At 44.3% G+C, this 13,717-nt stretch overlaps 1 protein-coding gene across 1 annotated transcript in view; it reads right to left on the bottom strand.

Moving 5' to 3' along the window:
- Positions 1-2,601, bottom strand: part of UGCG (UDP-glucose ceramide glucosyltransferase) — a 35,483-nt gene extending 32,882 nt beyond the window's left edge. The window contains exon 1 of the mRNA XM_056514097.1: positions 2,335-2,601. Coding sequence (XP_056370072.1) covers positions 2,335-2,432 — 98 coding nt within the window. The 5' untranslated portion in view covers positions 2,433-2,601. The remainder of the gene's footprint in view (positions 1-2,334) is intronic.
- Between the last annotated feature and the right edge of the window lie 11,116 nt (positions 2,602-13,717).

Raw genomic sequence — 13,717 nt, 5'->3', positions numbered from 1 at the left:
CAGTTGCCAGTTATGAGCAGTAGCACCACACATGCTCAGTTGACAGGTTGAGATTTTAAGCATGCAATGGACTGTTTTAATCAGTTTTGAAGCTGACCAAAATCACCCATGCCCAACGTAGTCTCTTCCCCCACTAAGCACCCTTTCTGCTCCCCAGTACTGAAATCCTGCCATTCATGTACAAGGTAACCCATACAGGTAGTTTTCAAGAAAGGAAATATCCAAGTGAACATAAGATCTGTAAGATCTAAGGATAATTGAACTACAGCACAAGAAAAATAAAACTATTAGAGAATATTGCTGATTTTACATTAAAAAAAAACAAACAAACAATCCCCAAAAAAAATAAAAAAGCAGCAAAAGCCAATCTTTGGTGTCCATTAATTCAATTCGGAAAGTGTGGACTGCATCAGTGAAGCAGATTGAGAACTGGCTGAGCAGCAGATCCCAGAGGGTCATAACCAGTGGCACAGGCTCTAGTTGGACGCCTGTTTGTGGTGGGTCATCCCAAGGTCCAAGGCATGGACACAGGCATGTTTAATTTATCCATCAATGGCTTGGATGAAGGGGCAGAGGCCTCCTCAGCAATTTCACTGACAGCACACAGCTGGGAGGAGTGGCTGATACCCCAGAGGAATGTGCAGCCCTCCAGAAGGACCTCAGCAGCCTGGAGAGATGGGCAGAGAGGAACCTCCTGAAATTCAGCAAAGGCAAATGCAGGGTCCTGCACGTGGGGAGGAACAACCCTGGCACCAGCACAGGCCGGGGTGACCTGCTGGAAAGCAGCTCTGTGGAGGAGGAGCTGGGGGTCCTGGGGGACAGCAAGCTCCCCATGAGGCAGCAGTGTGCCCTGGTGGCCAAGAAGGCCAGTGACATCCTGGGCTGCATGGAGGAGCAGTGCCAGCAGGTCAAGGGAGGGATCCTGTCCCTATGCTCAGCCCTGGTGAGGCATCACCTGGAATGCTGTGTCCTGTTCTGGGCTCCTCAGTGCAAGAGAGACAAAAGCGAGTGTCCAGCAGAGAACTATGATGACATAGACTGGAGCATCTCTCATATGATGAAAGGCTGAGAGAACTGGGCCTGTTCAGTGTTGAAAATAGATTAAAAGAGAGGGGACCCCATCAATGTCTACAAGGGTCTGGAAGGAGGGTGCCAAGAGGATGGAGCCAGGCCCTTCTCAGTGATATAAAGCAATAGGACAAAAGGCAGAAACTGATGCACATGAAGTTCCACCTGAATATGAGGAAAGACTCCTGTACTGTGCAAGTGACTGAGCACTGGAACAGGTTGCCCAGAGAGGTTGTGGAGTCTCCCTCACTGGAGATATTCAAGAACTGTCTGGACAGTCCTGTGGCAGGTGCTTTAGGATTAACAGGGATGGCTGGACAGGGTTGGTTGGACCAGATGATCCACTGTAGTCCTTTCCAACCTGACCCATTCTGCAAGCTTTGCTTTCAGTAAGGGCTGAGGTTTATCACAGGTACCTATCAGACGCAGTAGAGCAGCAAGAAAGGAGAACAGATAAGCACAAAGAAAGCAAACAGAAATTCAGGTATTTTCTAATCCTAGTAGTGATGCAAGAGTGGCCTTTTACTTAAGAGAGCAAAACGACTATCTACAGAGAGATGCATTCTTAATCCTTTTCTCACATACCCACAGAAAATTCCTCTGCCAGGTCCTACTTTGTCAGTCACTAAAATGCAAACACTCACAATACTCACAAACTCTAAAGGCATTTTTACTTGGACTTATCCAAGAAGGATCTGACTCACTACATATACTTGTTTTACTAGTACTATCATTATTTCTCAATACAAAAAAGAAGTGTGCTTACGGCTGGCACAGAGTACTGTGCTCTTTCAGTTGCTCTGCCGTACAGCCGTTGCAGCCAAACATCACACATTCCCTAAGTCCTGTGCACCCTGGTCTCCCACTATCACCGGGAAAGCCACGCTTCACAGGTGTATACCAGCACACAACAAACACCAAGCCCTCCCTAGCAGCACTAAGGGCAACGGAGCAAAGATCAGCGCACAGAGCAGGGGGCAGAAACCCCGAGGTCGGTTTTGACGCGAAGACCGACGGCAGGGACGCAGCTGTGCCCTGAGCACGGCCAGCCCCACGCCCGGGCGTCTCGGCAGGGTGTGCGGGAGCCGCCCCGCAGGGAGGCGGACGGGTGCCCGGGCTGACAGCCGGGCAGGGGCAGGGGCAGGGGAGCCGCCGGCCCGGGCGGAGGCGGGCGGCGGACGGGGCCCGCTGCCCGGGGATCCGGGCGCGATGGCGGGTGGGTGACGGAACAACGCCGGCGCCATCCCCCCGCACCCCAGCGCTTACGTGTAGATGATGGACATGAAGTGCATGAGCCAGAGCACGACGAAGAGGATGAGCCCGAAGATGGCGAGTCCCTCCGAGGCCAGGGCCAGCACCGCCATCCCCGGGGGCGCGGCGGCCCGAGCAGGAGCCGGCGGAGCGGAGCGGGCGGGGGCGGCCCGAGGGCGGCGGTTGCTGCGGGCGGGCTCGGGGCGGCTCCGGAGCGCCGCTGCTGCTCCGCACCGGCCTGCGCGCGGAGCCGCTGCCGCACCGAGCGCCGCCGCCGCCTTTCTGTCAGCGCAGGAGGCGGGGCGGGCGGGCACATCCGTTACCGGCCCGGCCCCCGCCGCCGCCGCCGCCTGACCTTGGGTCCGTCCCCCTCGGCCGCCCGGGGAGGAGCGGGGCGGCGGCGGCGGGTGTGCCCCGCTCCGGCCGTGCCCCGCTCCGGCCGTGCCCCGCTCCGGGTGTACCCCGCTCCGGCTCTGTCCCGCTCCGGGTCTGCCCCGCTCCGGCCGTGCCCCGCTCCGGGTCTGCCCCGCTCCGAGTCTGCCCCGCTCCGAGTCTGCCCCGCTCCGAGTCTGCCCCGCTCCGGGTCTGCCCCGCTCCGGGAGTGTCCCGCTCGGGGTGTGCCCCGCTCCAGCTCTCCCCCGCTCCGGCCGTGCCCCGCTCGGGGTGTGCCCCGCTCCGGCCGTGCCCCGCTCGGGGTGTGCCCCGCTCCAGCTCTCCCCCGCTCCGGCCGTGCCCCGCTCGGGGTGTGCCCCGCTCCGAGTCTGCCCCGCTCCGAGTCTGCCCAGCTCCGGCCGTGCCCCGCTCCGGGTCTGCCCCGCTCCGGGTCTGCCCCGCTCCGGGTCTGCCCCGCTCCGGGTCTGCCCCGCTCCGGCCGCCGGGGATCGGTGCGGGCGCGGCACCGGCGCTGGCTCCGTGTCCAGCTTCGGCGGTGGCCGCTCATCCACAGAGGAAGGGTCGGGGGCAGCCGGATACTGCCGGTGTTGCAGAGCATCTCTGAGGAGACTCTGCGGGAGCTCGGCCTGTTCAATCTGGAAAACAGAAGACTGAGAGGGGTTCTCATGTATATAAATATCTCAAAAGCTGGTGCCAAGACCAAGGTGCCAGAGTCTTTCCGGCGAGGCCCAGCGACAGGACAGGGAACAGTGGCCATGAACTAAATCAGAAGTTTCACCAAGAAGTTCCTCTCGACGTGACACAGTATTTCTTTACACAGGTAGACCACTGGAACAGGCTACACAAGAGGGTCATGGAGTCTCCTTGTCCCGAGGCATTCCAAACCCACCTGCGCCTGTTCCTGGTTCACCTGTTCTAGGTAACCCTGCTTTGGTAGGGGGGTTGGACGGGATGATCTCCAGAGGTGTCTTCCAACAATAACTGCTCTGTGATTCTGAGATGTACAAGGCGGGGGCTTAGGCAGGGCTGCATGGCCTTTGTTATTTTCTTTATTGCTCTTGAGTCCGAACTCTTTCTTGGCGATGCTGAATGCTGCAGGACGGGACTGCTATTTCTAGCATAGGTGTGCACCTGTGAGCTGCTGGCGGTGCTGAACTCTGTGAGTCAGAGCAGCTGCACCAAGGACTGGGGCAATTCCAGCAGTCATACTGCCATCTGTGGAGCCCAAGTAGTGCTAAAGCAACCTGGTGACTACCAGCCTTGGCTACGTTTTAGTTAGTGCCCAGTTAATGAAAGACTCAGTTGCTCGTTACTAATCCTCTGAGCCACCTCTTCTTGCCTTTATTTCATTACAGTGTTTATGACAACTATAACTGTGATGTGGCTCCATTTTTAAGGAGGTTCATATGCAGAAACCTCCCAACATTTCTGCTCTCTTTTACAGTTCAGCTTTTTTGATCTGGAGCCAGAAATATCAATTTTTTTTTTTCTTTTTTTCTTTTTTTTCTTATTGTGTAATAGGCAAACATGCATTGCATTAACTGTTTTAAATTTAACTCCATTAATCTGGGATATGCTGTGGGAGGATAAAACTACTTGACTGGCTGTGCCTGCACACTGAGCTTGGCAGAATAAGCACAGCCTTACATAAGAGACTATGTTTACCTGTGCTTGAGAAAATATACTTTTTCTCAGGTGTCTTGACCTGTAACACAAGATGAACATTGCAGTGTATGCATGTTCTCTAATAGCTTTTTTTCCTCCACAGCTCTCTGTTATTAATATAGGTAAAGGAGTGTTCATACATTCTGCTAAGAACTCAGCTGAGGCTTTGAAAAGTATTCTAGTCATCACAACAACTATAGAAAGAACTGGGTTTCAATTAAGCTCTAGCTGTATGTGAGAAGTTAGGATGTAACAATTTAAAGACAACTTACTGTCAGAAAAGATGAGATTTCACCTGGTGGCGAACTGACCAAATTAAAAGCACAATTTAAAACTAAAAGTGGAAAGCTACTAATTACTGGTAAGAGCAAGTGAGGTATCAGTCCATTCTAGTGCGAACACTGCCTGTGTAGTCTGTTAGTTTCTGGCTAATGTTACTTTCCACATAAATAAATCATGGGGCCAGCAACATGCCTTTTTACTGGCTTCAGTGATTTCTTGCTTTAACTTCCTTAAAAATAACTTTTCAAGTAAAACAAATTACCTTAATTTTCAAATTTCCCTATTGTGTTTGTATGTCATTTGTAACTGAAAGTGGCAGGTTTTTTCTATTTGTTCCTACATTTAGAGTCTAATGATCACATTTATATTGATTTAAGATTGCCTCAATGAGCTTTATAGACATTTTTTGTCATTATTTGAATTGCCATGCTAAGCATTGGCACAGTCACAAGTCTAGTTGAGTCAGAGAATTCAGAGCTGATATGTATGAATTGGTGGAATATAGCTCATATAACCTTTACCTGGTTGGCTTGCATCTCTTTTTGAAGGCAAAAACAGCCTATGCAAAAGAGTATCATGGCTTAAAATATGCTAGTACAGGGAAAGGAGGAAGATTGAGGGTCTGTATCTCCAGTAATCAGTAAAGTAAATAATCACAGTTTATTAAACTGAAGCAGCAAAGCTTATTTTTTTGTCCTAGAGGGTGTTTGCCTGGGAGATTAGATTGAGAGGCTGCTTATTGTGCAACAGGTAGGGTTAATGGCTTCATGCAAACAAACTTTGCTGAGGCTTCTTCATAAATAAAATGAATAAAGATACTGACTCCCATACTTGAGCCAGCCATGAGCAGTCCTCAAGCAATGTTCCAAGCTAGTATATATAACTTTATCTAGAAAAGGAGATCCACCTTTCTGCCATCCTCTCTGGGATGTCATTCTGCCCTATGGTTGTATAGAGAGAAAGAACTCTCTCATGAGGTGTTTAAGGTAAAAAGCTGCAGCCCTCAATGTTCAAGTTGATGCATGGTTTAAAAACAGAATTTTCAATATATTTTCTTTTCCATGTTGTAATGGAGGAAAATCAGGTATAGTAAAGCCTTCAACCTGAGCAACTTCTCTAGTCAAATTTGCTGCCACATGGATTCTTTCAGCAGGTATATTAAGATTAGTGGAGGAGCCAAGAGTAAAAGTTGCCTGAAGCGTGGGGCTGGCTGGAGCTGTGACACCTCAGTAGTAGGGGACATACCCTGGGTCTCCTCTCTGTAAGCATGGAGTGCCACAATTCTCAGAGAGCAGTGTTCTTCAGGCAGGGCAAATCTGCCACTCAAAGGTGCCTCATTGTGCCTCGGGGCATGATACACCCTGGTGTTTTAATCAAGTGCTTGAGACTTAATGCAAATGTGTACTATGTTTAAATTAAAAACAAAATTGGCCCTCCCATGTGCTATAAAGCTGCTGTTCTTGGTTCATTCATCATTTTGCTAAAATGTTGATTAAATTTAACAGTGTTTAACAGTGTTGCAGACTGGAAAAGATTAATTTTGTAGAAATCTCTGTCGTAAAGGTCCTAGGTGGCCTAGGTATGAGAGTTGTTCCAACAACAAAAGTGATGCAATAGAAACACTCATGTAATTTTGAACTGATAAAAAGGGATAAATATAATTAGTCAACAAAGGAATAATAGTGGATTAACCTGTAGTAATACTGGTATTCATGCTGAGAAGGATGTGGAAACCAAAACCACTAGGGTTTCCCTTACTGGTGTATCTATGAAAGGTTTTAACCCTATAAAGACCTCCTGGTTTTCTTTCTGTTGAAAAACATTGCTTACATTAGTTTTGAAGAGAGAAAATTGATCAAAGTCTCCATCCTCAGATGACAAGACAGTTTGTCACCCAGATTACAGCTAAAATTGTATTTAAAATCCACTGAAATGCTATTTCACAATTTGCATTGTTTCCAAGTATATATTCTCCTTTTCACTTTGCTATTTCTGTTTCTGTTTAGAACGGTATCACTGAGCTTCTGGGCAAATAGAAGGCAAGGATAAATTTGCTTTTTCTTGCTTATGTATCATTTTTCTTATGAATATATAAAAATAAGGGGACAGACAGCAAAAGTTTTCTCTTTGCTTAATGATTAGATCCATTAATGCATCTGCACTCTGAAATTGCTTTGTAAAATACCTTATTATAAAGGGAATATGCATTGGTAAGGATTGTGTGTCTTTGAAACTTGGTTTTAGTAATTTAAACTCTGAGATGTTTGTCTTCATTTATTAAAAATCCACTTTGGTTCCTTTTCTTTTAATTAAACCAAAGAAATGTGTGAATTAGAGCTCTACATGTTTGTTATTATATAAATACTCTGTCTTGCATCTTCCTCAATTTAAATGTTTAGATAATGAAAAAAGTATCCAGTTATTAGTTGGATTTGATACAGAAATCTATGCAATTGCTCCCTGCTTGTTAGCCTCTGTGCCTAAGTGAGTTCAGAACTTCATTTAAGTCCTAGAGCACTTGTAGATGTAAAGGCCTGTCTAGTAGGGGCAAGAGAGAGAGACCAAAAAGGAGACAGTATCCTCTTTATTTGGCAGTAACAAGCTATCTGTTCTGCATATGTGAAGCAGCTTGTGAGGTTTAACAAATATAGTTCTAGGCTAGCCATAACACAGTCTTTTTCTTGTCTGTGTCTCAAAAAATTGAACACCAGAAAAATTAGAGACCAGAGCTCTAGTGCCTAAGGATTGAAAAAGTTAAAGCTACAGGTTGCAGTGAAACCTCAAAGTGCAAATCTGAAAGGAATAAAGCCTCATTACTTTTGATCTTCAGAAACAATTTTGTAATAGAACATGAAAGCAGGTTTTTTTTTAAAAAACTCAATAATGTTTCAGGTACATGTATTTTTCTTGACAAATTGATCCAGGCTGATGAACCTATTAGCCTCCCAAGTATTGCTGTTAGAAATAAGTATTCTTATGCACACAGTATTGAATTGTGGAACACTTGGAGAATAGTTAGAATATTTAGAAAACCAAGGTAAATAATTTCACAAGTGACAGATTAGTTGAGTTTGGAATAGCCCTCTGGAGATAATTTATTCCAATTTACTGCTTGAGCAGGGTCATTGAGAGTAATTTGCTGAGTTTGGAGTTGGTCTCCATCTTCATTACTCCACCCAACCAGGTATTTGTGCACATTGGTAACATTCCCCCATGCCTTCTGCAGGCTGAACAATTCCAACTCTTTTGTCACTCCTCATATGTCAGATGTTTCAGTATCTGTATCTTTGTGACCCTCAGCTGGTCTGTTTCCATGCTACTACATGTAGAGGCAATGCACTTAACAATGAAAGCCAGGATGACGTTGGCCTTTGTTAAAGGGTGCATTAAGGTCAGCTGTGTGCACCAGCACCCCCAGGTCCTTTTCTGCAAAGCTGCCTTCCAGACAGCTTGCCCTTGTGTACTGCTGCCTTGGGCTGTTCCTCCCAAGATGCAGGACTTGGAAGTTCTTCCCTGAATTCCATGTAGTTCTTGTCAGCCCATCCCTCCAGACTGTCAAAATCCCTCTGAATTTCAATCCACCCATGTATATTATCAGCCACACCTCCCAGTTTTGTATGATTTGCAAACTTTCTGAGGGTTCAAACAGCACTGGCCCCACTATTGACAATTGATGCATTCCAGTAGTGACTGTCCTCCAGCTGGAGTTCTTGCACTGATCACAAGGTCTGGAGCCTGACTGCCTAAGCCAGCTTTCAGTTTACTTCACCACACCTTTATCTGGTTTATTCCTTGTCATTCTGTCTATGAAGATATTGTGGGAGTCAGGGGTAAAAGCCTGCCTGAAGTTCAGATTCACAGCTTCTAGTTACCACCCCTTATTCACCAAACTAGTCATCTGGTGACCAAAGGCTACACAGAAGGTTGGTTTCCACTGCATAAGTCCATGCCAACTACTCCCAATCACTTTATTGTTCTTTGTTTGCTTGAAATGGTTTCCAGTATAGTTGATCCATCACCTCCCCAGGGACTGAGGTGAGGCTACTCAGCCTGTAGTTTTATGGCTGTTTCTTGTGGAAAACCGGAGGGATATCTGCTTTCTCCTAGTCCTCAGGAACATCCCATATTGTGATGTGTGAAGACCAGCAGAAGAGACCCACTGCTTCAGCATGCATGTGCATCTAACAGGTGGAATATTCTCCTATGTCTCCAGTACCATTCAATATTCCCTAACCTCATGCTTCTCCACTGAAGGTAGGCACTGAGTAATTCACTCTTAACCATGTCCTTTGTCACCAGTATCCTCTCTGCTTAAGCACTGGTCCTATATGTTCTATCACCTTTCCTTTGCTACAGGGTACTTCACTGTCCTTCACATTCTTCATCAGATTCAACTCCAGATGGACTGTGGCTTTCCCTCTGTACTCAAAAACTGTGTCTGTATTTCTTCTGAGCTGCCAGTCTCCCACCTCTTGTAAGATTCCATTTTATACTTGACTTTGATAAGGACACCTTGCTTATTCATACACGCCTTTTCAACTTTTTTCCTTTATATGCTCTGAATATCTTCCATTTCTTTACTGCTCTTTCCTGACTCCTTCAAAGTTCTCGTTCTTCACTTCAGCAGCCACATTTTGTAAGGGTTTGTTCTGCAAGGCCCACCTCCAAATGTTTGCTCTGCACTGAGTCTTGTCCTCTGTTACATACTACAAAGTTTCTGCTTTTAATTTGCAATTATCAATGAACAAGAAGAATGGGGCTTTGTTATAAATAAGTGTTAACAGGTAATTTTTCAATTTTCATCTCCTCCCTTTTTATTCCTTTACCTCCTCTTGTTTCCATTTTTATTTTGAAATTTTCGAAACAACAATTATCTTGTGAGATGATAATATACAGACTGTCACAAAATTGTCATATCTACACACCAGTATATTTTTTTAAAATGTTCTATAAATAAATTATATGTTCCTTGTGGGGTATATCATGATGTCCTTATCTCCTGGAAAAAAAAAAATCTGGCCACAGTATTTTGGTTATTGTGGAGCCACAAGAAGGACCGCCAGGAATCTCCCCCTGGTTGGTTACATGAGAAAAAGAGGGTGATGATCAGGGGTGAGAGCATCTGATTGAAGTACAAAAGGAAACAGTAAATCATTCTATGTCTGTATCTCTGCATGTTTCACAGAATCACAGAATCAGCTAGGATGGAAAATACCTTTGAGATCATTGAGTCCAACCCCCGACCTAACACCGCTCTGCCAACTAAACCATGGCACTGAGTGCCAGGGACAGTGACCCCACCAGCTCCCTAGGCAGTCCCTTCCAATGCCCAGTCACTCTTTCTGTGATGAACTTGTTCCTAATGTCCAGCCTAAACCTCCTCTGGCATAGCTGAAGGGAGGCTCTGTCCTCTCATCCTGTTGCTGGTTGCCTGGAAGAAGAGACTGATTCTGACCTGGCTACAGCCTCCTTTCAGGAGATTGTAGAGATTGTAGAGTATGATAAGGTCATCCCTGAGTCTCCTTTTTTCCAGGCTAAACATCCCCAGTCCCTCATGACTTGTGCCCCAGATCTTGTTTCCCTTCTAAAGATATATCTATATATATATATCTATCTATATATCTATATCTATATCTGTATGTATACACACATATATACACATATATATACATATATATATATATATGTATGTATGTATCTACAAGTATTTATAATACAGGCTCAGAGTTGTTTGAGTTTTTTTAGAGCTCTAAGTCCTCTCACTTTTGAGACTAGCTTTGCTTCAAAAATAATCTCTCTGTTCTGGTGTTTTAAAAGTCATATCTCTAAGGAATATTGAAGCAAACAGGTTTCTTTTAAAAACAAAATCTGTTGCAGGAATTATTAGCAAAAAATCAGTACAATAAAGCTCTTTAATACCAATACAGCATTAAGAAGCAGGCATTCTTTATTACTGCACTGGATGCACACAGGATATCTCTACCAGTTGAGCTGAGTATAGAAAAGCTCTTGCGTCTATACTGAATTTTACATAATATTAATTTATATTCCTTGAATAAACATACATGTGATAATTATTTCCCTGAAGTGATTATTAGCAAATGTTCCCTCCCCTTTGCACAAGTGTTCTTATGTCCCAGGGTTTCCTCTGGTGATCGTAAACCCCAAAGTTATAGCTAACTGCTGGATAAACTGGTGTTATTTCCCAAACATGGAAATAACTTCATTATTTTGCACCTCTTCTTGGTTAGCATTTAACATGATCCTACAGAATAAGCATTGTGTGGTTCCATTGGCTACTGGTTTTGCAGCATAAGTATTGTATTTTCCCACCAGCTGAGCAAATAATTATTCATCTGATAACAGCATGTACATGGAATTTCACATGCTGAGCAGAATATATACTGAAATATAATTGTTGTTTTTAACCAGAAATATGTTAGAGAAATCTTGACTACAAGCATAGAGAGGGAAGAAGATAATTTGCATTTACATTTTCGTCTGTTTAGGTAATGTTTTAAATTTACATTTTTCATTAATAGTTTTGAGAATAAAGTTGGACTTTTTCACAAGTATCTAAAAAAATACTGTTAATTGTCCAATTGGATACACACTATGCATGGACTTTTTGCTCTGACTATAATTTGTTGTTTTATTCATGGAACTCAACTGGCCATTGACATATGGCCTCATAATGGCCAATAACTTCTATGAATATTTCAGTTTTATAAGATAAGGAAAAAATCAAGCAAAATTGCAAGTTGATTAGATAGCTACATATTTCATGATTTTCAGAAAAGTAAGCATTCATTCTGAGGGAGAGTTTTTGAGTTTTCATCAGTGTAAACCTTTTTGGAAATTAAAACTGCTGAGTTCAAGTTAAAGGTGTACTACCATTAGAAACATGTAATCAAGTTTCTTTTTCCACATCTCTCAACCCTTTTTACTGCAAAACTGTTGCATTCTTTTAACCCAAGCAAGGATAGCCAAGAGCACATTCCCAAGTCTTAGTGGATGCAGTGAAGGGGAGGTTGTTTGGGGACTTGGGAACCAAAGACGTACATCAGGGGCTTGAACTGGGGAAAATAATTTGGTTAGGGAGCAACAGAACAGAAACTGCAGTCAGAGAGCCCCCTTGGGGATCAAAAACATGAGTGCTTTTGTAAGCCAAGAGTGAAAGCCAAAAAGGGTAAAATCCAGGGAACAGAATCTAGCCACACAAGTGAGCTAAAGAATGATGTTTCATGACTGAATGGGACTAGATCTAAAGGTAATGTTTGCTGCTTCCAAGAACAAGTATTTGATGCTCCAAGAATACATATAGACACAAATAATAAATAAATGTAAATGTAATGTAATATATAATAAATGTAAATGGATCTATGGATACTGGCACTGAAATTAGTCCTTTAGAAACTCTGGGGCCCCAGCACTGGCAGCATGGTACAAAAATGGTGGCTAGGGTAGGAGGTGGTCCCTGAGCTCAGCCAAAGCAGATCCAGGAGCAGCTGGAAGGTTCACAGTCTTTTCTTGCTACTACAGCCATAGTTTGCCTGGAAGCAAAACCATCTTGGCCAGAGAGGTGAGCAAAACTGTAAAGATGTTTTGGTCATCACTTATCAAAGCTTAGAGGGTGGAGGGAATAAGTACTTTAGAAAGATAGATATGTCTTAGAAATCAGGCTCAGCCCTGCCTTGAAGCCGAGTGCCCGGCAGTGTCTGAAGTCCACGTTAACACACTGAGGACAAGATAACTTGTGACTGAATATAGCCCAAGATAACTCACAGGGCTTCCTACTCATGTCTCAAGGGCTGGAATTACAGCACACACCATTAGCTTCGTCAGAGGCATCCCTAAGGAATGCCTTCTTTCCAAATGGCTGCGAAGATATGAGTTGTATTTGAATCTTTCCCAACCACTACAGAATTGTCAAGCATTCAGGAATCAGTCTGCACTCCTTTATGGAGTGCTGGGATCTGCTTTCTGATACCTGTGAGTATTTGCATGCAGTTTCCCACAATATGAGTGGAGGTAAGACTGAAGATGGACAGAACGGTTATGTGCAAGAATGCACTGAGACTTTTGTTCTAGCCATGTACTTGGTTCTCATCACAAAGAGTCACAGATTCATAGCACTGTTTGAAAGGGACACCTTGACTTGTTCAATTTCTGCCTGGGTGCTGCTGAAAGAACTGGAGGACAGCATATCCTAAAGACAAAAATACACAGCTAAAATTGTCAAGAGGAAAATTTGTCTGGCATTTTAAGAGTACTATTTTTAAAAGCTATCCCTGAAGTGGTTTAGAAACAGTTGTTTTTAAATAGTTCACACAATATTTCAATCAAATATGAACAATTCCAGAGTTGCTCATTTAGCTGAGCAACTACATTGTTTAGCAGCAATTATGTTATTTCTGCTCCTCCATCTTACTACAATGCTTTCTGATATCTCAGTTCCTTTATTTTGTAAAACTAAGCTCAATAATAGAGGTCACACGGACATGATAAAAGCCGCTGTGCAAATATATTTCACAACCACATAGAGCAAGTTTTCCCAACTCTTTTTTAGGAACACATCTTATTGACCACTTCTAATACAGGTATACATCCTGCAAAAGCTGTACTTGCGTTTCTTTAAAGGAGTTGCAAATAACAGGCCTCTGTACCTGAGAAGCTCTGCAGTTCCAAACTGTGTTGTGTGTTTATAGCATAGTCCAGACCTGCTATTTCAAGTAGAGAAATGGGTTTTTTCCATAACAAAATAACAAAATAACAAAATATTATATATTATTTTGCTCAGGACTTGCAATAGCAGAGCCATTTTCACAGTTGTGTGCTGAACTGGGCTGATAGGTCACGACTTCAGTAGCTAGTCCTGCATGTCTGGGAGGTTCACAGGGTGTGATGAGCTGAGACTAGCTGAAACAGTGGGGTTCTTCATGCAGAGTGTTTGCAATTGGTGCCTCAGATGTCCCTGACCCAGCTCACAGGGATCATCTATTCTCACCTATGCCCATTTTCCACAGCAGCTCTGGCTTTGCACAGGGACATGCATCCA

The sequence above is a fragment of the Oenanthe melanoleuca genome, chromosome Z (genome assembly GCF_029582105.1).
Source record: "Oenanthe melanoleuca isolate GR-GAL-2019-014 chromosome Z, OMel1.0, whole genome shotgun sequence".
Taxonomy (NCBI): Eukaryota; Metazoa; Chordata; class Aves; order Passeriformes; family Muscicapidae; genus Oenanthe; species Oenanthe melanoleuca.
This window is presented reverse-complemented; position numbering and strand designations above follow the sequence as displayed.